This window comes from Anolis carolinensis, unplaced genomic scaffold (assembly GCF_035594765.1).
Source record: "Anolis carolinensis isolate JA03-04 unplaced genomic scaffold, rAnoCar3.1.pri scaffold_20, whole genome shotgun sequence".
Classification (NCBI taxonomy): Eukaryota; Metazoa; Chordata; class Lepidosauria; order Squamata; family Dactyloidae; genus Anolis; species Anolis carolinensis.
This window is the reverse complement of record NW_026943830.1, coordinates 1,527,097-1,553,490: the sequence shown is the minus strand read 5'-3', so window position 1 is coordinate 1,553,490 and position 26,394 is coordinate 1,527,097. Positions and strand designations below refer to the sequence as shown.

The window sequence follows — 26,394 nt, the reverse complement described above, 5'->3', positions numbered from 1 at the left end:
CCAGGCAAGTCTGCTTTGGGAACAGAGGGACTTTAATGTCTTGCTCTGATGATGATGCATTCTCTGTTCCTTCACACTGTGGCACCTTAGAGATTTTAAAATGAAGAATGATCTTGCTGCCTCTTAACAAAAATCCCCACATTGTTCCTGTATTAGGCAACACGGATTGTCTCTATAGCAATGCTTACTGTGATTACAGCCTCCTTTGATATTTTCCTGTCCTGTATTATCCCCTGATTCCTATGCTCCTCTTCTAGTCTTCCTTGACAGCAGAACTGTTAGCCAGTTTGAGTCTCTCTATCGGGAGAAAGGTGAGAGAAAAATAAAGTTAATTAATTAAATTAAATATAGTCACCCTTAAAACAAGTTCTCTGACCAACTTGCAAAAGAGACATGTAGTTAAAATGAAACATAAACACAATGAAAAATATAATGAAGCACAAATGTGAGAAGCTTTGGTTTTTATGAGTTGTCTGTCTGAACATCTGGGTACAGGCATACCTCAATTAACAAAGCCTCCAAAAGGGAAGCCCCTTTTTGCAGATTATTTTCATGTTCATCCAGCCTTCCAGTAGAGTCTCACTTATCCAAGCCTCGCTTATCCAAGCCTCTGGATTATCCAAGCCATTTTTGCAGTCAATGTTTTCAATATACCATGATATTTTGGTGCTAAATTCGTAAATACAGTAATTACAACATAACATTACTGCGTATTCAACTACTTTTTCTGTCAAATTTGTTGTATAACATGATGTTTTGGTGCTTAATTTGTAAAATCATAACCTAATTTGATTTTTAATAGACTTTTACTTAATCCCTCCTTATTATCCAAGATATTCGCTTATCCAAGCTTCTGCTGGCCCATTTAGCTTGGATAAGTGAGACTCTACTGTACTTCCTTGTCTTATTCTGAGCTGGAAGTTTTTCTGCTAGTATCAGCTTAGGTGAACAGTAAAGCTGGCAGGAAAAGGGGTTGCACATAAGCTTTTCTCACCAACTTCCCCAGCATGTTTTAAAAAGCTGTGAATTTGGACACTAAACCTATAGGTTTGGGCACCAATATGCAAAAAACTATCTTGATCCTTTCAATGTTATTTCTGGCTCTGATACGAAATGTTCTGTTGCGCGGGCAGTGTTTACCAATCTCTCCACACCAGGAACGCACAACCAAGTTAGATTCAATGATTTGGGATAGCCAAAGGCCACAACTTGTTTATTGGTTACAATGAGAAACAAGGTTGGAAGCCATGCATGGGTGCTGGATCAAGAATCGGACAGCCCGATGCTGACCAATACAACTTCACAACAATAGGGGTCCCTGGCAGTGTGCCGACTGACTCCGATCTTGGACTGGCCCAGCGCTGGTCAGCCCCAGCTTTGTCTCCGCCGGCAGAACAAAGCGGGGCCCGTACGCAGCTGATCAGGGCACAGGCCAGAGCAAGTCACTGATTGGCTTCCTGGCCGAGTGCGTAAAAATGCACAGGGCACGAGGGCTCCTGGGAAGGAGAAGAGAGGATGCAAGGTGAGGTGCACCAGCCGCTGCAATATCCCTGCCTGTTAAGTCGGGCAGGGCATTTAAAGAAGTCATTTCCAGGAGCACGTACATTTCATTAACTGAAATATACAGTAGAGTCTCACTTATCCAACACTCGCTTATCCAACGTTCTGGATTATCCAACGCATTTTTGTAGACAATGTTTTCAATACATCGTGATATTTTGGTGCTAAATTTGTAAATACAGTAATTACTACATAGCATTACTACGTATTGAACTACTTTTTCTGTCAAATTTGTTGTCTAACATGATGTTTTGGTGCTTAATTTGTAAAATCATAACCTAATTTGATGTTTAATAGGCTTTTCCTTAATCTCTCCTTATTATCCAACATATTCGCTTATCCAACATTCTGCCGGCCCGTTTATGTTGGATAAGTGAGATTCTACTGTACCTGTATATGCAAACCTGTCCTAGAATAGCTGATTCTGTAAACCTCTAAAGTCCCACTGGTTTCTATAGGATTTTATTCACAATAATAATAATAATAATAATAATAATAATAATAATAATAATAATAATAAAAAAACTTTATTTATACCCCGCCACCATCTCCCCAACGGGGACTCGGGGCGGCTAACATGGGGCCATGCCCAGAGCAATACAATATAATAAAATATAAAAACAACATATCATAGCACCATTAAAAATACAATAAATAATAATAGGCAAGTAAGTAGGCATAGGAAGGTAGTTTACAAAAGCAAGAATAGAAAATAGGAAACCCAATAGATGGTAGATAAGGGAATTCTCTGAAAGCAGGCATGTTGCCAGGGGGGGGGGCTTGGGGGGCTTCAGCCCCCTCCCCAAATTCTCAGAGTGGTCCGCGAGAAGGCCTTACATTTATTATTTAAACAGTTATGTTTGTTCATATCATGATCTGATCACCATGCTCAATTTATCCCATATGCATGGGGGTATTGGGATAACGATACAAAAGGTTTGCTAGGGTAGACCCTCTCCCGCTTAGATTCAGCCCCCCCCCCCCCCAAACCAAAATCCCAGGCCCCACTGAATCAAAATCCTGGCTATGGGCCTGTCTGAAGGTCAACATTGTTTTAGGTTTTTATCTTCAAGTGCTTGAAATTCTAGAACTCTCAGGACCTAGAACTCATTTCAGGGACTCTCTAGGGTTTAGGGCTTACAATTTTAGAGCTTCCCCCTTTCACCTAGTGTTTACATGACCTTGTGTGCTCATGTATAAGTCTAGAAATTTTAGTCAAAACCCAGAAAATCTAGGTTGACTTAACCTCAGGTCAGACTGTACCTTCAGTCTTATATTTCAGAGAATAGAGAATGGGATGGTTTATTTTATATATAGGATCTCAGTCATATCCTAGAATAAAAAGAAGCACTGACCCCCTCCCCCCAATCATGGCGCCACTTCTGACCTTTATAAATTCCTTGCCAGTGAAACAGCAGTGGTGGCCAATGTCATCCTTCCCTCCTAAATCAGCATTAGTTATTTCACCTTTCCATGGAATGACCCTCAACTTTTATCCACTTCTCATATCTAATTTATGGCCCTAAAACCTGCTCTCAGCACATATGTATATGGTAGTTATCAAACTATATGCAACCTATTGGCTAAAAGGCAATAGATAGTTTTATATGTTAAATATGGATTTTTGTCTATTTTCCATTCTTTGTAACAATAATCAAAACCTTGATTTCACATGAGTTATAATTCTGATTTTGTACACTGATTTTGAAAGGCTTTTCTTAAGTTTTTCCTTCATTTAATTGTAAGACTTGTTTAGCAGGGTTTTCTGTTCTAGATGGGAGAAGAGTGTCCATGACTAAGACTCTGTCTGTGAGTCAGGGATATGAGTGGCTGTGATGGGGATGGATCAAGAGAGCTCAGATTATTCCTGGAGGTAGTTTGCAAGTTTATGCATATCTTGGCTGTGTAGCAATTCATATTTTGAACTGTTAGTATTAGTGGCTTGGAGTGACATAATGAAGAGAATAAGAGAACAAAGTAATGAAGTAATGAAGAGAACAAAGAACAAAGAATATAATGTGTCCTCTCCCCTTTTCTCCCCTTTACCTCTTCCTCTCTTCTCTTTACCCACTTTACACGGAGGTAAATGAATAGATGCATAGAGTCATCCCCCTAATTTCCATCCGGTTTATTTGTAACTTGTTTGTTTTCTTAGGTTCAGAAGAAAATGCAGAGATTCCACAGATTTACCAAAGCCCTGAAAAGTGTGTGCAGGAGCCATTGCCAAAACATTCTTTAATGCAGGAGCCATTGCCAAAACATTGCCCACCATGAGGCTGATGCGGAGACACTACGGCCCACTGAAGCTGGCTTTGGTGGGTGTAGTCTTTGTGATCTTTCTCTTCATCATGCAAAGAGATGTGGGCACCGGAGAACAAAGGGAGGATCCCTGGATAAAAAACATTGTGGACAGGAAAGACCAAATGATTGACATGATGATGGGAGCCGTCAACAACATCCGCGACTCAATGCCAAAGCTGCAGATCCGGGCTCCGGTTCAGCAAGAGGCGCCCGTACAGGACAGCAATTCCTGCCTGCCAGGGTATTATACTCCCGCAGAATTGAAGCCCTTCATGGAGCGTCCGCCTCAGGATCCCAACAGCCCAGGTGCAGATGGGAAAGCTTTCAAGAAGGAGCAGTGGACAGCAGAGGAGACAAAGGAGAAAGAGCGGGGCTACGAGAAGCACTGTTTCAATGCCTACGCAAGTGACCGGATCTCTCTCCAAAGGGCCCTGGGACCAGACAGCAGGCCTCCAGAGTAAGATCCTCCTCCTTTCTGCTCCCTGTAACTACAGTCTGCATGAGGGGAAGACTAGGATGAATGCAAGCACAATCCTTTACCAGGTGGTAGCCTGTCACAATGGGCATATGACTAGATAGGTATAAGCTGACCATCGTATCAGTTTATCACATATTCATGTACCTACTGGATCTCCATTGTCTTGTGGTAGTAAAGTTTCTAAGAGCACCCATAGCTGGTCCCCACAGGCATTCCATTATTTCAGAAGATCTTCAGAGTGTCTCAGTACTCATCCTGTTTCTCTAGAGCAGTGGTTTTCAATCTATGGGACCCCAGATGTTTTGGCCTACAACTCTCAGAAATCCCAGCCAGTTTACCAGCTGTTGGGCTTTCTGGGAGTTGAAGGCCAAAATATCTGGGGACCCACAGGTTGAGAACTACTGCTCTAGAGAAAACTGGCTTTATAAATAGGAATTCAAGTATTTTTATATTGTAGGGTTAGATAGCTGTCTGGGAGAAACCAATGGAAAATTGTTACCCTAAAGTTCATAGCCTAAAACAGGGATGCTCTTCTCCAGAAGATGTTGAACTGCAGTTCTTCCCTCTTGACTTAAAAGAAAATTGGCTGGAATAGGAGGTTGAATAATTGAGAATGCTGCAGAAATATCAGGTGGAACACAAAGAAATTCGATATGGGAAGAGTATGTTGTGTAGGGTTGGAGGGCCCTATGAGAACTTACATGTTTTGTAAGAATTTACTTAAGAGAACTGCAGTTAGTGCTCCATTGTTTCAAGGCAATCCTAAAGAAGTGATAAGGGTCAAAGGTCTGGGAAGGACGACTGTTCAGTAGCAGAACATCTACTTTTCTTCTGTAAGAAAAGCAGATGTTCTGCTACTGAGTAATGGTCCTTCCCAGACCTTTGACCTTTGTCCAGTTAATTAAAAAGATAAGGCTGCAAAGAATGAGGGAGACCTCTCTTTTGGATAGCTTGAAGATCTCTACCCCAGCAAACAGATAATATGACATGTCCTAAAGTAGTTGACTAGTGGTCAAAAGTATGTGACCACAAATGGTTCTATCATGGGAAACAGTTGCTCCATGTTTTTGATCACATTCTACCAATATCCAGGGTGTATATGCTGTACTATGTAGTCAATGAGGACTGGCTTCCTAGGGTTAGCAATGAGGCTGTTCCAGTGAGCAGGTATTTTTCTGAAAACAGGTGTTTTGGTGGGGTACTGCACCAGGAAGGTGCTGTCAGAATAAGGGTTTGGGTGAAGCTACTTATTTGGACCACAGCTCCCGTAATACTTGGGGTATTCCACACAAAAAAAGTTTTTGATGCTTTGAATTAATGCAGCCCTAGTCTACTATCCACAGTCACTCTCTAAGAATGCAAAAATTGCCTTCCCTGATTCATATGAGATCCCTCTCCTCTAGCATCTAATGTCAGGCAACAGCATCTGGCCAAGTGCCACTGGGCACTAGCAAGCAGGATGTGATGTGATGTGAAGACCTTTCCTTGTTTGTTCTTCCCACTGAGCCAAAGAGATTGCTTCTGTTTGTGACTGTTACACCTTGCTATCATAGTTAATAGCTGCTGATAGATAAATCCAGCAGGAGATATGCCCTAATCCTTTCTGCAGACATCTGAATTGGTTGTATTAACTATGTGTAAATGTTTGCCCTGAAGCAATGCTCTTGCCCAAAAAATTTTTTTAAAAGGAAGAAAGAAGGGAATCCTGCTGATACAAAATCAATCTTTATTGAAACACTGGTGGCTGTTTCATAAAGCTGAATAAATTATAAGTTTATAGACCTGATCTTGAATATTTTCCAACTTAAGTTACAAAAAACAGTTGTTTTAGGAGTATTGGTTGGATATTTTAAAAAATCTTAACTAGAGCAATTTTGTCAAATTGTAAGACCACTGTGATGTAGTAGTTAGAGCTATGCACCATATCTAAGATCTGACTGAGTGATACTGTGCTGATCTATTTTCTCTGTTTATCTAACCTTCTTTTGGTGGTTGTTTTATTCATGTTCGATTTCCCTTGTAGACAACTGTTTGGTCACTTTGGAACAGAATTCTGGATCAGATGGACTTTTGTTTCAATCCAGCATAATCATTTTATGGTTTGATATAATGTGGGATGGAAGAAGAATATACAGTGGCCTGGAGCTCTTCGTAGAAAGTATTTTGAACTACTAGTACAGTGGTTCTCAACCTGTGGGTCCCCAGATGTTTTGGTCTTCAACTCCCAGAAATCCTAACAACTGGCAAACTGGGTGAAATTTCTGGGAGTTATAGGACAAAACACCTGAGGACCACAGGTTGGGAACTACTGAACTAGTATTTGATTTGTTGTTTATCCGTTCAGTCGCTTCCAACTCTTTGTGACCTCATGGACCAGCCCACGCCAGAGCTCCCTGTCGGCCGTGGCCACCCCCAGCTCCTTCAAGGTCAAGCCAGTCACTTCAAGGACATCATCCATCCATCTTGCCCTTGGTCGGCCCCTCTTCCTTTTTCCTTCCATTTTCCCCAGCATCATTCTCTTCTCCAAGCTTTCCTGTCTGCTCAAGATGTGGCCAAAGTACTTCATCTTTGCCTCTAATATCCATCCCTCTAGCGAGCAGTCGGGCTTTATTTCCTGGAGTATGGACTGGTTGGGTCTTCTTGTGGTCCAAGGCACTCTCAGGATTTTCCTCCAACACCACAATTCAAAAGCATCTATCTTCCCTTGCTCAGCCTTCCTTATGGTCCAGCTCTCACATCCATAGGTTACTATGGGGCATACCATTGCTTTAACTATGCAGGCCTTCATTGCCAGTGTGATGTCTCTACTCTTCACTATTTTATCAAGGGTGGTCACTGTATTTGATAGTTGAAAAAATTATTTGGAACATATCAAAATAATAGAGCAATTCCAGCAACCCCCAGAGGCGATAGATGAGCCTTGAGGCACTTGTTGGTCTGAAGAGAGAAGAGTTAAGCACCTCTGATTCCAGCTGTCTGCACAGTTTATTGGGCAGGGGCACTTTCCCTTGGGTGTGTGGGAGAGATCACAAGAGCTCCTTCTGCCCAAGATGAAATCTTGCTGGTTGCCTTTCATCTGTCGGAAGAAAAGGCCTGGGGTGCATTTCTTGCTTTTTAATTATCTGCTGCTTTGCTTTCCTCCGGCCTCGCGTTCTCTTACCTTTATGCCCTTTTGGTGCCCCATTTATGGAGCAGTAAACATTGACAATTGCAATCATCTCTTCTTCTTTTTCTTAAAGGGGGGAATAAATAAAAGTTGCCCAAGTTCAAAAACTTCCTTGATTCCATCTGTCGCCTGCCCTTGGTTTTGGTCCGCTTCCTCCTGCTTCGAAGAGCTCCATTGCCTCCTTAATTTTTCACTTTGCTCGCCAAGTGGAACAGACAAAGCTTACAGTACAGCGGGGGGCAAAAGAAGGAGTCAAACGTGACCCCCTCTCCTATTTTTCCTTCCCCCACCTTTCCCTGTGGTCTCCAGAGGCTTTTTTGTGGCATACGGTTGCTTTTCATAAGGGAGATAAGTCAGTCAAGGGCGGGAGGAAGGGAAAGGAGGGGGGAAGGATCCAACAAAGGGCATCTTGAATAATGGCTCAAAACCAGGGCGGTTCTGCAGACAGTCCCTCTCTCTCTCTTTCTTTCTCTCTCTCTCTCTGTCTTCTACTTACCTCCTGCCCTCCCAAATGCCGATTATTTCTGCCTAGCAGGTGTAGATATCACAATAGAAGAATGCGGTGTTCTAGGCAGGGAGTGCAAGAATGTTATTCAGTCAACCAAAGAGGCATAAACCAATTTAAATTAAAGTGTAAAGCTCTCCCAGAACCGAAACCATAAATCGGAGAGCTGGGGAAATTGGCTCAGATGGGAGGGAGGCCATGAATGAAACTCTCATTGTTGGACTCCTTGGGAATGACGAGGAGGAGGTGATGGGGGAAAAAAACTGATCTCCCATGTGGAACGTTTTCCCCCTTTTGATGTGCAGCGGAGGTATGCGGCATGTAAGAGACCCGCCTGCCGTCCCGCTGAAAGGTTCAGAGAGGAGTATGGACAGTTGAAATAAAAAGAGATCAGTGGGAAAAGGGGTGAAAAAGGTTCCTTTACCCACCCACCAGAAAAAAAATAAAACCTCACTTAAATCCTCTCATTCTCCCATTGTCGGCTCTACCATGTCTACAAAATAGAGAAAATGTTAAGCAGTGTACATGTTTTATCTAGGACCCATGATTCGGGTAACACTGTAGTTGTCATGAAAGAGAAGTGAAGCTTCAGATTTCACCTGGATGAAGGCAATAATTGTATATCAACATGGTGTAGTAAATGGCAGCTTAAAATGTTGGCCCTAGGTAAGTTACTATTTACACTGTGATTCAGGCAGCAAAATACTTTGAGCCAGCAGTTGCTTGGGAATCATTATAGTTTTCCATCAAGCCATGTCTTTTGAAGTTCAGATCATTTGGAACAAGCAGCTGTCCCAACTTATTGTTTGATGTCAAAATGTTTGGAAAGGGCTTGTAGGGGACAGTTGAGTCCCTCCATCAGCACCATGCTTCATAAGCTGAGACTTTAATATCCCTCTGTACTGTATCTGAAGAAGTGGATTTCTATCCACAAAAGCTCATGTTAAAATTAATAATGATAATAATAATAATAATAATAATAATAATAATAATAATAATAATAATACTTTATTATGTCTTGCCACCATCTCCCATAGGGACTTGGGGCAACTTACAAAATGGCACATGATGGTGCCATACAACATAGAATATGCAATACATCAACATTGAAATCAATAACACAGTTACATAAAACTACATATAAGAAATTCACAAAAAACTATTCAATGTAAGTAAAATGATCAATAAAATGTGGCTATAACCACTAATTAAAAGAGCCATACAGTCAATTTGGCATCCCAGATGTATACCAGTCTTAACAGTGCTTGACTGATTTTTGGGATGTTTTTTCTTCCTTCCTACTTTTTATTCCTTTGACTATGTGATATTTATTCTGCAGCAGTATTTTGTACATCTGGCCACTTCTTTGGTTCTGTATATCACATGGCTTTATAAGCACTAAAAGGGTGTCTTTCATTGCCTTCCAATAGCAGTAGTGAAAGGGCATCTTTCCTTTCCATTATCATGATACTATCAATAGTATTCTTGATAGTATAATTACAAATACTTCAAACACACATAAATACACAGAAAACAATAACAATGGCTTTTAGAATGCATTGTTCCCCTGATAAATCATTTGTAAAACACTATCAGTATATATAAAGTCATTTTTTTTTACAAATTACAGTACAGTACTTATTTATTATGCAGTGCTTTTGACACAAAATAAATAAGTACAATCCCCTTATCTGCATAACCCATACTTGTGATTTGAAAGTAGACACTATAGAGTTGTAGCAGTGAGAAAATCTTCAAAAGCAGCAGTTTTCAAAACTACGTATTTAGCGTTTTCCATAAAAAAAAAGTTGCATATAGGTTTATTTATTCATTTATGGACAGAATAACAGCATTTGCTGCAGAAAAAAATACATTTTTGCATTCAGAAATACTTTTTTCTTTTTGCAAAGAAAGAAAATTTCTTGTGCTTAAAATGTTGCTTTCTACTCACACACCCACACAACCATATGTGAATTTTGCACAGAGGAAGTTGTTCTTGTCAGTCCAGGTTTATCCTCATTAGAGTTTCATAAGGAGCCCCCGGTGGTGCAGTGAGTCAAACTCTTGTGTTGGCAGGATTGCTGACCGAAATTTTGGAGGTCCAAATCTGGGGAGTGGGGTGAGCTCCTGTCTGTCAGCCCCAGCTTCCCATGCAGGGACATGAGAGAAGCCTTCCACAGGATGGTAAAACATCCAGGTGTCCCCTGGGCAGCGTCCTTGTGGACTCCAATTCTCTCACACCAGAAGCGACTTGCAGTTTCTCAAGTTGCTCCTGACACGAAAAACTCAATAAACACATTTTACAGCCATTTAAAATAGTATCAAATATCATTTCATTCCCTATATTCATAGTAGTAATGAGCTGGACTATCTCTTTCACTGTCTTTGTTTACTTTTAGTTTATTATCCTTTTTAACCTTTCTCTTCTATGCTTATAAATACACCCTCTTACTCCGTTCACTTGTCAGCTCTTTTTCCCCTTTCATTCATCCATGTGTGTTTCCATTAGTTTATCTTTTCCCTCCCACACAGGACTTATCCCCTTTTAAAATCTCTTTTCAGTAGTATTGGCCATCTAATGGTTAAGAATTCTTCTCTGGATATGTATGAAGAAGTACTTCCTTTCATTGGCCCTCATTCTCCTACTATTCAGCTCAGTTGAATGACCCTCCACATTCTCATATTAGGAGAGAGGGAGAAAATCTTTTCCTACCCTCTTTCTCCACACTGGGTAAGCTATACATGTGTTCCTTTATTCATTTTTCCTAAGCTTAACAGTCCCAACATTATATCCACTTTTCATAGCTTTGACCTTCTAATAAATAGCTTGAACATTCTGGTTGATCAGACTCTTTTTCTTCTCAAAATATCCACTTTATGGCGGGCCCTCCACCATTATGCTCTTTAACTAACTGATGTGGGGGACCAATAGTCATTCCTCCCCCCATATCTGTGTACATTGGATGCAATTGTTGTTTTTCTCCAGGAACCCACAAATGATGTCTCAAGGGTGGAATACTGATGTTGGCTACCACTTTGAGTAGCGCATCTGTATATAGTATCCCAGGTGTTGTTACACCATTGACTTTGTATCAGAGCGTTAAAGAACTGGCAGTTTTCAACTCCCATTTTAACGTATGGACTTTGCTTTTTGAAAAGTCAGCTTCACTGAAAGAGATCATTTTGGACCTTTCACTGTTCAGACTCAAATTCAAACCATGCTAAATTATTAGCGCTAAGTGACAAAATGAATGTGTTCCTCTCACTCTTTAAAAATTATTAAACATAATTAATGTGTCAGATGGTTTTGGTTTGGTTCTGCACTGACAGCAGATTTCGATGAAGCGCTGAATCAAAACATTTGGTTGCACTTCACTGCCATCCAGCAGTGGTGGCAATTGAAATGCTTTTGGCGATTTCAGTTTCACTGAGATAGAATGAAGGGTATATTTTAGTGGTGTGGGACTCAGCAGAAAATGTGTCATTTTTGGTCCCATTTTCAGTGTGTCGTTCTCCCCATGCCCTGGTCCTGCTTACCAGGAAATTCCCGAAGGGGATTCCGTTTTTGTGCCAGTACGATTCAGTTCATTGGAGCCAATGGGGAAACTTTAGAGGCTTGTTTCTCCATCATTTTTAGACCTGTCAGCATGAAACTTTCCTCACTTGTAGGCCACATTTACAACTGCAAGCCTTCCAAATTTCAGAATGTTTCACCAATCCACTCATTTTTGGAAATTTTTTAATATATTTGTCATAACTTTTTTTATAAAAAACCCACACACGGGGGTTCTGGGAATTGAAGTCCCAAGTGCACACCACAAGAAGGGAGGAGAATGGACACAGTCAACCAGGCCTCTGATTGGCTGAGAAACAAAGTGGGAAACACACACACACAGAGAGAAACTTCAACTCCCATCATGCCCTGGGAGGAAGCTCAGAGGCTTCTTCAATGCCCACACTGCACAAAGTGCTGCTGGGAAAGTGAGTTTCCACTTGCCTCAAACTGGCACTTGGGGGGGGGGGGCTGCCGGGGAAGAAAGAAGAGGAGGAGACAAAGCCACCAGGCGCCTCAGATAGAGTGCCACTCAGCCCCATTAGCCCCCATTAGCCAAAAGATCTGGCTGCTGTGATCTGTATTAGTTAAGGCTTTGGCTGCCCCCCCCCCCCCGACCCATTTTTGGGGATTCAGCAACTGGATTGCCCAAATCCCATTAATACTCTACAGTAAAATTATATCATGCACACCCTTAGTGTATTTGTACCACAAGTTGTAGATTTCCCCCATGTGGTTCAAATTACAGTTTGTTGAATCAAGAAGTCATGTTACCCCTGTATTCTGCCTTGGTCAGACCATATCTGGAATCACGCTGTGTCCAATTCTGGGCACCGCAATTGAAGGGAGATATTGACAAGCTGGAAAGCGTCCAGAGAAGGGCAACTAAAATGATCAAGGGTCTTCAAGAACAATGAGGAGCGGCTTAAAGAGTTGGGCATGTTTAACCTGCAGAAGAGAAGGCTGAGAGGAGACATGAAGAGGGCCATGTATCCATACATGAGGGGAAATCATAGGGAAGAGGGAGAAAGCTTGTTTTCTGCTGCCCTGGACACTAGGACGCGGAACAATGGCTTCAAACTACAGGAAAGGAGATTCCATCTAACATTAGGAAGAACTTCCTAACTGTGGGAGCTGTTCAGTAGTGGAACTCTCTGCCCTGGAGTGTTGGAGGCTCCTTCTTTGGAAGCTTTTAAACAGAGGCTGGATGGCCATCTTTCGGGAGTGCTTTGAATGCGATTTTCCTCCTCCTTAGCAGAGGGTTGGACTGGATGGCCCACAAGGTCTTTTCCAACTCTATGATTCTATGATCTTTGTTTACATTTACAGACCATAATTTAAAACTAGTGGGTGAACAATTGTGTTCCTCCCGTTATTTTTGGACTGCAGCTTCACTCATCCTTAGCTATACCTGCTAGAGCTGATGGGACTTGTAGACCTAAGATGTTTGGAGGCCCACAGTTGTTCACTTTCTCTTTACCTAACCATAGTTAGGATGTAGAGAAAAATAGCAGTCAAAAGGAAGAAGCATTTACTTCTAATCTCTGTAATTGTACTGAGAGGGATGGACAGAGCATAAGACCCGGGCTTGTTCACATCAACCTAAGCTGTGGGTTCACAATGCATGTAGCAGGTGATAGACTTGCATATTTGCCAAAAGGTCATCAATACACACAGTTCTGGAGTTGATGGTGCCAGGCATAGTGAGAAATAACTTTGCCCGAAAGAGTGGATTGTTCTGTGCACAGCCTGAGCAAAAGGAAGGCACATGGACTCAGGACAAAAGGATCTTCATTGTGTTCTTCAGTTTCCCAGCTGAACATTTGAACAAAGCAAGAAGGCAGTGCCATAAAGCTCAGGAAAATAAATTATCTCTCCCTTCACCTACCCACTTTCCCCCATTACCAAAGCAAGTTTCCATTTACCAGCATGTAGCAGGGAACCCATTGAGACTGCTATTGTTGTGGCCTGTGGCTTGAGAATAGAAATCCATGACCTCATCTTGCAACCTGTGGACACTTAAGTCAAGGCAAGGTCAGGGAGCGGGAAGGGGAGGGTCACTGGGGTGGGTGACCAGATGCAATAGAAAGAGGGAGGGGCCCCTCAAGAGGTCCCGTATGGGGAGAAGGGATATTCTGCTCTTGCCATGCTTCCCCACAAACTGCACACCTGCTCAAAGTCCCCATGTCACAACACTTGATGGGATGACTGTTAGGTTTAAGTAAAGCACAATGGTTCAGATGCTGAACGACAAAGCAAGATGTTGACGTGCCCTTCTGCAGTCTGGTGTGTGTAGCCCTGACCTGCTGGACTTTTAAAAGTCTGTATTATCTACTGCTTTAAAGGAATTGACTTACAGGTTTTTGTAAACACATTTTGTTTCAGGTGGCAAATTTGCCTTGGAATATAGCTGTGTTCTTGAGTGTGGGGTTGTGTGTGTGTGTGTGTATGTATGTATGTGTATATATGTGTGTGTGTGTGTGTATACACACACACACACACACATATATATAACACATACATACACACACAGAGAGAGAGAGAGTAGAGTCTCATTTATTCAACCTTCACTCATCCAACGTTCTATATTATCCAATGCAGAACATTCACAGGACTGAACATTTTACGGATTTAATTTCTGACAATGTTGTTACTGTAAGTTCATTTTATGTAATCCTATCTTTATTTGTAGTCAATTTTGTAATGGTCAGTGTTTTTGTAGTCCGTGTTTTCAATACATTGCAGTGTTTTGGTGCTAAATTTGTAAATAAATTACCATGTATTGAACTGTGCATTGAACTGCTTTTTCTGTCGATTTGTTGTAAAACATATTTTGGTGCATAATTTGTAAAATCATAAAGTAATTTGACATTTAATAGGTCTTTCCTTAATCCCTCCTTATTATCCAACATTTTTGCTTATCCAATGTGCTGCTGGCCTGGTTATGTTGGGTAAGCGAGACTCTATATATAAAAAAAATAATAAGACCCTGTCAACTGGAATAATGAAATACTAGTGTTACTATATCTTGCATGCATGGCAAGGATTGGCATCCTTATGGTGATTCAAATGTGGCTGCACTACAACCTGTACCATTTCACAGTATTGCTAGGGCTACTAGGAGTTATAATCCAGCAACGTATGGAGAGTCGCTAGATGCCCAGTTCTGTAACCTCCTACTGTAGATCCAGTCAGTCTTTGGTTTAAATAGAAAATGTTGATTTTCTGGTAAGGGAGAGTAGTGTAAAAGTACCAACTTCCTCTTATGTGTATCTTGGATTTGATGTTTATTTTGTAGATGTATCGAACAAAAGTTCAAGCGCTGCCCACCCCTCCCAACCACCAGCGTCATCATCGTTTTCCATAACGAAGCCTGGTCGACTTTGCTTCGCACTGTTTACAGCGTTCTGTATTCTTCCCCAGCTATATTGCTAAAAGAGATCATTCTTGTGGATGATGCCAGTACAGATGGTAAGTCCTGCATATTAAGAGTTGTTTATAAGGTTGCCAGGTCAGGAGCATCTCTGTGGTGAAATTTTGTGGGGATGTCACTAAGCCTGTAACACCAAGCATCAACCATGCTTGTACAATAAATGTCGTGCAAATTAAATATATACTCTTACAAATAAGAAGAATAGTTATATGATTGAAAACTTGTCCAACTCTGTGTTAACACTTTTGCAAGCTCTGGTTTTCACATGCAGTTTAAGACAGGAAAATGTTTGCAAACAAAACTTTATTTTTGAAATTTGTTTCCCCATCTGCGTTTTATTTTGTTTTCATAGTCAGATTGCCAAATCTTCCCTGGTCAGCCCAAAATCATAACTGACAAAATAATGCTGCTAATATTTGGGGGAGGTGTTGATGATGATGGTAATCTCAATGGTAAATGTATAGCTTTAAAATGCTGAAAATCTCATATAATCTTGGTCATGTTTACAAGGTTTTCATTTGGGAGAAAGAAGATGGAAGATGGAAGATATTGATCTACAGATCTAAGCAAGGGCAGATTCCTAATACTTACACTAGGTCTGTAAGTACTGGCTCTGTACTGGCTGCCAGTCACAGGTTCCAATGTTTATGATGCCATTCCCAGGAGATCTCTTGAGACCTCAGTAACATAATCCTAGGTAGCTCATTATAGGATACTAGCTGTGCCCGGCCACGCGTTGCTGTGGCTTAGTCTGGTGGTGTTGGTCAGTCTACATTAGGTTGTATTTATGCTGTGACCTCCACCCTTCTTTATGCTCACATTAGTAGTAGTATTTGAAGTCTGTTACCTTCTTCAATTTTCGTGTTGATTGATAATTGCTTTAGATCCCTGTTGTCTTTGGTTTGTTGTTAATTGTAATGTCTGATTCTGCTGAGTGCGGTTTATATTTTTATTGTGGTACAATAGTCTTTTTTTTTTTTTTGCCTGTGTAGGTGTTTATTATTATTGTTGTTGTAGTGGTCATGAAAGTTGGATAAGTTAGATGCTACTGTATTGTTTTTTGGAGGCCCAGTGTAGCACTGACTGGCCTCTCAGCCTCAGTGCCTGGCTGTTTCTTGCCTGTGATGGTGTTGATTCTTATTGTTGTTGTTATTGTTATTATTGTAATTGTTTTTTTGGAGGCCAAGTGTGAATGTAGGGATTGGGGAGGTGGATGAGTTGTGTTGTCAAATTTTGTATTTGTTATAGTCACAATGCGTTGTAAGTATTGTGGGTCCGGATTGTGGTTTTGTGGTGTGGTTGTGTTGTTACAACTGAGAGGCAAGGCTTTTGTGTTGTGTTGTCAAGTTTTGTATTTCTGGGGCATTTAGTTGTATGCCAAGTTTTGTGTTTCTGGGGCATTTAGTTGTGTTGTTATAGTCACTATGCATTGTTGTGAGTTTTGTGCGTCCGGATTGTGATTTTGTGGTGTGGTTGTGTTGTTACAATCGGGAGGGAATGCTTTTGTGTTGTGTTGCCAAGTTTCGTATTTTTGGGGCGTTTAGTTGTGTTGTTATAGTCATGATGCGTTGTTGTGAGTTTTGTACGTCCGGATTGTGGTTTTGTGTTGTGGTTGTGTTCTTACAACTGGGAGGCAAGGCTTTTGCGTTGTGTTGTCAAATTTTGTATTTCTGGGGCGTTTAGTTGTGTTATAGTCATGATGCGTTGTTGTGAGTTTTGTGGGTCCGGATTGTGGTTTTGTGGTGTGGTTGTGTTGTTACAACCAGGAGAAAAGGCTTTTGTGTTGTGTTGTCAAGTTTTGTATTTCTGGGGCGTTTAGTTGTGTGCCAAGTTTCGTATTTCTGGGGCGTTTAGTTGTGTTGTTATAGTCACAATGCATTGTTGTGAGTTTTGTGGGTCCGGATTGTGGTTTTGTGGTGTGGTTGTGTTGTTACAACTGGGAGGCAAGGCTTTTGCGTTGTGTTATTAAGTTTTATATTTCTGGGGCGTTTAGTTGTGTGCCAAGTTTCATATTTCTGGGGCGTTTAGTTGTGTTGTTATAGTCACGATGCGTTGTTGTGAGTGTTATAGGTCTGGACTATGGTGTGGTGTGGTTGTGTTGTTACAACCTGGAGGGAAGGCTTTTGCGTTGTGTTGCCAAGTTTCGTATTTCTGGGGCGTTTAGTTGTGTTGTTATAGTCACGATGCGTTGTTGTGAGTTTTGTGGGTCCTGTGTGGTTTTGTGGTGTGGTTGTGTTGTTACAACTGGAAGGCAAGGCTTTTGCATTGTGTTGCCAAGTTTTGTATTTCTGGGGCGTTTAGTTGTGTTGTTATCGCATGATGCGTTGTTGTGAGTTTTGTGGGTCTGGATTGTGGTTTTGTGGTGTGGTTGTGTTGTTGTAACCTGGAGGCAAGCCTTTTGCATTGTGTTGCCAAATTTCGTATTTCTGGGATGTTTAGTTTTGTTGTTATAGTCACTGCGCAAATAACTTTATCATTTTATATATATAGATGCATAAGTTCCACAAGGACAATATATGGCAGGGAGATTCTGTCCTCTCCCTCTCACTACACTGTCCTTACAGATGGATGAGACAGACATATAAGCAAACATCTGTCACAAAATCTAAATATGCTTAACTCGGTTTGCTCCCATTCAACCCTACCTATCCTTTGCCTCTCCCTTCCCTTTGTATTTACAGCTGTCAGACTTCAGACTACAGAGCCATAAACCTGCTGTCTTTGCATGTGGCAATGTGTCTAAATAATATGTTGAAGGGCCTCTGGGCCCATTACTCATCCAGCTATGGTTGACCCTGCAGCTTTGTACCTCCTGTAATCCCCTTTCACCTACTTTGGAGTTTTCAAAGGTGAAATACACAGTATATCCTTACTGTATTTTTTGTGTGTTGAAAATGGGCCTCTCCAGAGAGCCTGTGCCTATAAACCTAGAGATATAAAATTAATGGTAGCCTAGACTCCCTGGGGAAGTAATAACTTTAGGCTGTAAAGATCTCTGGGCTGGCCCTATTAGGGTGTTTTTAAAATTCTGATTCATCATATTGTTAACTGTGCTGTGTTAAATTTTTTGATCCCACTCCCCTGTGAATCCTGGTGCATACTTGCCCACAGGCAATGAAGGAGGCAGGTTTTCCCATGATCCATAAATGAAGCAAGCCCTATTTAGCTGCCATCTGGTGATAAATTACTCACTTGGGCAAGTTTAGAAACGGTGAGCTGTCATTTAGCACAGTAAACTGTTTGTGCCCAAAGTTAGGATAATCATATGGTTTCACATCAGGGCTTCCTAGGAGATAGGGGAGGTGCCTTTCCCCTCCTCCATCAGTCAGCCTTTCCAAAAGATTTTTAAGCAATTTCCAAAAAGATGTTCAATGTGTTGTCGAAGGCTTTCATGACCAGAATCACTGGGTTGCCGTGAGTTTTCCGGGCTGTATGGCATGTTCCAAAAGTATTCTCTCCTGACATTTCACTCACAAATATGGCAGGCATTCTCAGAAGTGTGAGATCTGTTGGAAACTAGGCAAGTGGGAACTAGGTAGTTCTATAAACCCCACTTGCCTAGTTTCCAACAGACCTCGCAACCTCTGAGGATGCCTGCCATAGATGTGGGTGAAACGTCAGGAGAGAATACTTCTGGAATATGGCCATACAGCCTGGAAAACTCACAACCCAATTTCTGAAAAAAAATTCAGTTCTCCAAAACACACCAACAAACCAAATCCCAGCTATTTCTGGGAGGATTTCATCCCAACTATATAACTGAAGATTATAACAGGAGACATTTGAAAGGGCACTGCATTTTTTTAATGTTCTTCTTCTTCTGAAAATTTGTTTTTTTAATCATTTTTAATGGCATGCTTCAAATTAATTTTTAATATCATTCATAGATTAGTTCTGTTTTAGTGTCAATTCTTCATGTTTTTTTTTAAAAAATACTGCAGTTATTTTAATTTGTGCTATAATAATAGTTTTTCTTTCTGTTGTCGAAGGCTTCATGGCAGGAATCACTGGGTTGCTGTGAGTTTTCTGGCCTGTATGGCATGTTCCAGAAGCATTCTCTCCTGATGTTTCACGCACATCTATGGAAGACATCCTCAGAGGTTGTGAGGTCTGTTGGAAACTAGGCAATGAGGTTTATATATGTGTGGAAAGTCCACAGTGAGAGAAAGAACTCTTGTCTGTTTGAGGCAAGTGTGAATGGTGTAATTGGCTACCTTGATTAGCATTAAATGGCCTCGCAGACTTATTCAATCAGAGAGGTCAGCCATAGCAGAGCACTTGATGAACCAACCTGGATACAGCATATTCTTTGAGAACACCGAAATGCTGGTCCACTCTAACAACCACCATGTCAGACTTCACAGAGAAACCATTGAAATCCCCAAGCATTTGGACAGTTTCAACAGGAAGGAGGAAACCATGAAAATGAACAAAATCTGGCTACCAGTTTTTAAAAACTCTAAAATTAGGACAGTAAATAAAGAACAACACTCAAAAAACAGGGGAATTCCAGACAGGAAACAATTAGGGCCAGCTAACACCTCCCAGCAAAGGATTCCCTCCAGGCAGTAAGTAGCCAGATTTTGAAGCTGAAAGGCCATTCAATGTTAATCAAGGTGGCCAATTGCAACAATCACTCTTGCCTCCAACAGACAAGAGCGCTTTCTCCCACCCTGGACTTTCCACAGATATATAAACCCCAGTTGCTTAGCTTCCAACAGACCTCACAACCTCTGAGGATGCCTGCCATAGATGTGGGCGAAATGTCAGGAGAGAATGCTTCTGGAACATGGCCATACAGCTCAGAAAACTCTCAGCAATGCAGTTTTTCTTTTGTCTGTTCTAATCCTGGTCTCTTCGGAGTTTCTTTTCTTTTTGGCTGGGTCGCATTCTCTGTCTCTCTCTTTAAAAAAGGTTAAAGCGCCACCTTTTTTAAAAAAATCTTTCCTTCCTATCTGCCCAAGGAAAGATCTCAGCAGTTTGTTCTGTGGTTGACCACTTTCTAGATCGGTTTTGTTTTCTAATACCACATTTACTTGGTTGTTAGGTTGCCATGCGAGGCTTGAAAGTAGCTTCCATAGGATTTTATTGAAGGTCCTTGAGTAAATCATTAAAACAAGCCAATAAAATTGTTCTGATGACAAACTATTGGTATCCCAGAGCTAGGCTGGCGCAAGACATTTTTACTGCCTCAGGTAGAATCGCAAATTCTGTCCCACACCCAGATCACATTGCATAGTATCTGTTATGATTGAGCCTCATGGCTCTGTTACTGACAGGCGTGGGCGTAAGACTCCTCGAGAGTCGGATACTCTCGAGGAGCGAGAGAGAAAAAGACTGCGAGACATATTTGCAGCACCATCTGACGAAGAATCTTTCGAAGGGTTTACGGAGAGAATGGAGGAAGGGCTGGTTAGCTCAGAGGAGGATGAGATGGATTGGACTCGGGTAAGGGAGGAATTGGGTGCCACTGGCCATGATGGGACAGAAGATGAATGGGGACCTTCAGGATTAGACCCATGGCTTAGCTGGAGGGATGGGACGGGATCCACAGCTGGAGATGCTGTTGGGCGTAGTCAGAGGTGTTCCAGCTCTGACGAGGAAAGTGATGAGGAAACGCCCGGGTTAAGGAGGACAGCTGACAGTGATGAAGATTTGTAACTGGCATAAAATGGGGCTTGGGAGCAATTGCAAATGGCGTCGGGCAAGGTAATCTGGGCAAACGCTTGGGATCCGTGTGTGTGTGGGACGCTTCCCTGAAGACTTGTGTGCTTTCCTGTGCTGTGACCTTGACCTTCCGTCGTCTTTCTTGACGGACGCCATCTCCTGCTTTGAGAACTCGGACTGAACTGACCACGGCTTGTCTTCCCCCTTTCTTGGACTTGGAAAAACTACAAACGTCTGCTTCTGGCTTTGATTTACGGAACGGAACTGGTCTACTCTACTTCTACAATCCTTGGCTGAATTGCTCGTGTTGGAGATCCTGTCTACTGTGTGTGTGTGGGAGCGACGCAAGTTACTCTAAGCACAGTGCTGGCAGCAGAGAGGAATCTGCTGCCAATTAGTTGCATTCTTTGTATCTTTTGTTCCTTGGCTTTCGTTCTGTTAATACCTAGGCTGAAGCAAGCAGTTTGTTTTTACCCGGATTAAACTCCGGTTTAATCCGGTTTATCTTTTGAACATTTACTTTTGTCCCTTTTTGCTCCTAAAGGCAAAAACTGCCTGGCCCTTGTGTTTTTACGGGCATTTTTGAGTTCTGTAATCTAATAAACTCTGTTACTTTGAATCTTGTGGCGTTCTGTCCTTGACAGATTGCCCGACGCCCATAAAAAGTTTATTGCAGCAATAAACCCGTCAGGAAGACGATGGATGAGTTAAGAGCCAAAGTAGACCAATTGCAAACGGCCTTAAGCCAAACAGCTTTTGCTGTGAAAGGACATGTTTTGACTCCTGAACGCTTTGACGGAACCAGGTGCAAGTTGCCAACCTTTTTGGCACAAGTGGAGCTTTATTTTTCTCAGCTCAGTGCTCATGCTTTTCCTACTGACACTAGCAAGGTGGCTTTTATTTTGAGTTTGTTGACCGGTCCCGCAGGACAATGGGCCACTAATTTAATTTTGGGAAATGACCCAGTCAAGGACAATTTGAATAATTTCAAAAGGTTGTTAACTGATACTTTTGGGGATCCTCTCCGCACGGAGAACGCTGGGTGGGCTCTGTATCGGTTGAAACAGGGAAAGGGGACTGTTTTGGATTACTTAAATAAGTTTAACCTGTATCGCCACCAGCTGGATTGGGGGGAAAATGCATTCATGCTTTTATTTACTGCCGGGTTAAGTGATATGCTCCAGGATGAATTAGCACGCTTGGAGCCGGCTGAAAGCTGGGACGCCTTAGTAGCTAAGGTGTTGCGTTTAGACGCAAGGTTCGAGGCTCGTAAACACTCAAAAGCAATGTGTGCGCCACCTATGCATGTAACCAGGGCACCTGTGGTGATGGGGGAAGAGCCCATGGAGCTTGGGGTCTTTAAAAAACTGTCTACAGAGGAAAAGAGCCGTAGGAGGCAGCTGGGCTTGTGTTTGTACTGTGGGAATGCTGGGCATTTTGCCAAAAATTGTAATGTGAAACCTTCCCAGCTTTCGGGAAAAGGCCAGCCCTAGTGCGACGTGAGTCCAACGCACTAGGGCTCCTCAAGCAGTCAACTGAGGGGAGGAAGCATGTTTTCGTACCCATTACATTATCTGTTGGGGGAAGGGAACTTGTTTCTACTCTGGCACTGCTGGACTCAGGAGCTACGGTCTCCTATGTAGATATTGAGTTTGCTAAGAAGCATGGCATTCCTAGAGTGCGCAAGGCATGCGACGTGTGGGTGGAGGGAGCAGATGGGAGACTGCTGGAGACTGGGGTGGTTAACCAGGAAACCTCAGCAGTAACGTGGGAGGTGCAGGGAGTAACGGGAACGTTTGTGTGGGATATTACGAGCTTGCCTAGATATGATGTGATCCTGGGGATGGATTGGCTAGCTGTAGTAAACCCACAAGTGGATTGGGCAACACGTAAAGTGATCTTAAAGAGGCAGGATTGTTGCACTCTAAACGTTACTCATGCTGATATGGAGGGAGTGCCTGCTGAGTATGGGGAGTTCTCTGATGTATTTTGTAAAAGAGAAGCGGACAAATTACCACCGCACAGGCCATATGATTGCGCCATCAAGTTGGCAGAAGGTGCGAAACTGCCAGCAGGGAGGCTGTATGCCTTGACTGTACCGGAAAGGCAAGCTTTGCGGGAGTTTTTAGATGACAATTTAGCCAAGGGGTTTATTCGCCCATCTAGTTCTCCAACTGCGGCACCAGTATTCTTTGTAGCCAAAAAGACTGGGGAACTTAGGCTGGTCTGCGACTATCGGATCCTAAACAAATACACCATTCGGGATAGGTACCCGCTCCCTTTAATCTCGGAACTGTTATCAAGGGTGCAAGGGGCTAAGGTCTTTACCAAGCTTGACCTGCGGGGGGCCTATAACTTAATCCGTATACGGGAAGGGGATGAATGGAAGACGGCATTTAACACGTGTTTCGGATGCCACGAGTTCCGAGTCATGCCTTTTGGGCTTTGTAATGCTCCTGCGGTCTTCCAGAGGTTCATGAACGATGTGTTCAGGGACCTAATTGACCAATTTTTAGTGATTTATTTGGATGATATCTTGATTTTTTCTAAGGACGAGAAAGAACATCGTCAACATGTCAAGCAGGTTCTGCACCGACTGCGGGCTAATGGGCTTTTCGCCAAGGCTTCCAAATGCGTCTTTCATGTGCCTGAAGTGGAGTTCCTAGGTCATGTAGTGTCAGGTAGGGAACTTAAAATGGACCCACATAAGGTTGACGCCGTCAACTCTTGGCAGGAGCTGAAAACTAAGAAGGATGTACAAAGGTTCTTAGGTTTTGCTAATTACTACCGGGAGTTTATTCCGAATTTTGCAAAGCTCACGGTACCTTTGACGCAGCTTCTGCGCAAGAAACAGCCATTTGTGTGGGGGCGGGAAGCTCACGAGGCGTTTCTACAACTTAAGTCTAGTTTTCAATCAGACAACATACTAACCCATCCTGATGTTGACAAACCGTTCGTGGTAGAAGCGGACGCTTCTAGCTACGCGTTGGGGGCTGTATTGTCTCAGAAAGATTCCTCAGGGACCTTGCGTCCCTGTGGATTTTACTCGCGGCAACTAACACCCTTCGAGCAGAACTATACCATATGGGAGAAGGAGTTGTTGGCGATTAAGGTGGCGTTTGAGGTGTGGCGGCACTGGCTTGAAGGGGCACGGCACCAGATCGTGGTCAGATCTGATCACAAGAATTTAGAGCACTTGCAAACAGCAAAGAAGTTAAACCAGCGTCAAATCCGATGGGCTTTGTTTTTCTCCAGGTTTAACTTCAAGGTGCAGTTCGTAGAGGGGAAGGCAAACTTGCGGGCCGATGCTTTATCCCGCAAGCCGGAGTTTAAGACCAATGAGCAGGTTGTATGTCAGACCATCTTGCCTACTGCCTCTCTGTGTGTTGTAGATAATGAGCTCGGGTTACATGACCAGATCCTTGAGGCTCAGAGGGATGATGTGTGGACACAGGAGCAACTGATGCTGCTCTCAGCAGGTAATCGTACCATACTGCCGCATCTACAAGATCAAGACGGAGTATTGGTACGCAGGGGGCAGGTCTACGTACCAGTGGGGGCCCTCAGGTTGGAGGTGATTAGAGCCCACCATGACGAACCCATGGCTGGGCACTTTGGCAGATTCAAGACCGTGCAGCTCATTACCAGGAGCTATTGGTGGCCAAAGATGCGGCAAGACATTCTGCGCTTTTGTGACAGCTGCGCCGTTTGCCAGCAGAGTAAGACGCCTGTTGGGCGCCCTAGAGGGTTGTTGTCGTCTTTACCTGTTCCGGACAGGCCATGGCAAATCATTTCCATGGATTTCATTTCAGATTTGCCTAAGTCTGGGGGTTATACTTGTATTTGGGTGGTGGTGGATTTATTTAGTAAACTGGCTCATTTTATTCCTTGTTCAACCATTCCGGCGGCCCCTACGTTGGCCTTACTATTTACTAAGCACATCTATCGTTTGCACGGAGCACCCGAGGTGATTATTTCAGATAGGGCTCCGCAATTTGTGTCACGCTTTTGGAAACATTTCCATGAGTGCTTGGGGACTAAGTTAAACGTTTCTTCAGCCTTTCATCCGCAAACGGATGGACAGTCGGAACGGGTTAATGGGCTCTTAGAGCAATATCTGCGTTGTTTTTGTTTAGATCAACCCACGGCTTGGGTGAAGTGGCTACCGGTGGCGGAATTTGCTTACAACAATGCGGTGCACACATCTAGTCAGCATACGCCGTTTGAACTAACTTATGGTTTTCACCCACGGGGAGGTGTGGCGCCGTCGACCAATGTGGTCTCTTCGGACCCTGTGTACCGCTCTACGGAAATGGCTGCATTGCATGATGTTGCCCGTCGCTTACTGCTGGAAGCTAAGGCAACGCAGAAGACTCAGGCTGACCGCCACAGGCAGGCAGGGGAGGAGTTGGAAGAAGGGGATTTGGTGTGGTTATCTTCCAAACATATTAAACAGGCTGGGGGAAAGTTTGCGCCTCGGTATTTGGGTCCCTTTCCTATCGTTAAAAAGATTTCTTCCGTTGCGTTTCGTTTGCGTTTACCGTCTAGTTTAAAGGTCCATCCAGTCTTTCATCGTTCGCTGTTGAAACTTGATACCTCTAGTCGTCGTGGTGCTATAGCGGAGGGTATCACTGCCACTTCTCCGCCATCGGGGGAGGAGGCCTTTGTGAGAGGGGATAGTGTTATGATTGAGCCTCATGGCTCTGTTACTGACAGGCGTGGGCGTAAGACTCCTCGAGAGTCGGATACTCTCGAGGAGCGAGAGAGAAAAAGACTGCGAGACATATTTGCAGCACCATCTGACGAAGAATCTTTCGAAGGGTTTACGGAGAGAATGGAGGAAGGGCTGGTTAGCTCAGAGGAGGATGAGATGGATTGGACTCGGGTAAGGGAGGAATTGGGTGCCACTGGCCATGATGGGACAGAAGATGAATGGGGACCTTCAGGATTAGACCCATGGCTTAGCTGGAGGGATGGGACGGGATCCACAGCTGGAGATGCTGTTGGGCGTAGTCAGAGGTGTTCCAGCTCTGACGAGGAAAGTGATGAGGAAACGCCCGGGTTAAGGAGGACAGCTGACAGTGATGAAGATTTGTAACTGGCATAAAATGGGGCTTGGGAGCAATTGCAAATGGCGTCGGGCAAGGTAATCTGGGCAAACGCTTGGGATCCGTGTGTGTGTGGGACGCTTCCCTGAAGACTTGTGTGCTTTCCTGTGCTGTGACCTTGACCTTCCGTCGTCTTTCTTGACGGACGCCATCTCCTGCTTTGAGAACTCGGACTGAACTGACCACGGCTTGTCTTCCCCCTTTCTTGGACTTGGAAAAACTACAAACGTCTGCTTCTGGCTTTGATTTACGGAACGGAACTGGTCTACTCTACTTCTACAATCCTTGGCTGAATTGCTCGTGTTGGAGATCCTGTCTACTGTGTGTGTGTGGGAGCGACGCAAGTTACTCTAAGCACAGTGCTGGCAGCAGAGAGGAATCTGCTGCCAATTAGTTGCATTCTTTGTATCTTTTGTTCCTTGGCTTTCGTTCTGTTAATACCTAGGCTGAAGCAAGCAGTTTGTTTTTACCCGGATTAAACTCCGGTTTAATCCGGTTTATCTTTTGAACATTTACTTTTGTCCCTTTTTGCTCCTAAAGGCAAAAACTGCCTGGCCCTTGTGTTTTTACGGGCATTTTTGAGTTCTGTAATCTAATAAACTCTGTTACTTTGAATCTTGTGG

The 26,394-nt window shown here is 43.0% G+C and overlaps 1 protein-coding gene across 1 annotated transcript in view; it reads left to right on the top strand.

Moving 5' to 3' along the window:
* The first annotated feature begins 3,797 nt into the window (after window positions 1-3,797).
* Window positions 3,798-26,394, top strand: part of galnt6 (polypeptide N-acetylgalactosaminyltransferase 6) — a 46,791-nt gene continuing 24,194 nt past the window's right edge. Inside the window, exons 1-2 of the mRNA XM_062966448.1 lie at window positions 3,798-4,318; window positions 14,862-15,034. Of these exons, the coding sequence (XP_062822518.1) occupies window positions 3,831-4,318; window positions 14,862-15,034 (661 nt within the window). The 5' untranslated portion in view covers window positions 3,798-3,830. The remainder of the gene's footprint in view (window positions 4,319-14,861; window positions 15,035-26,394) is intronic.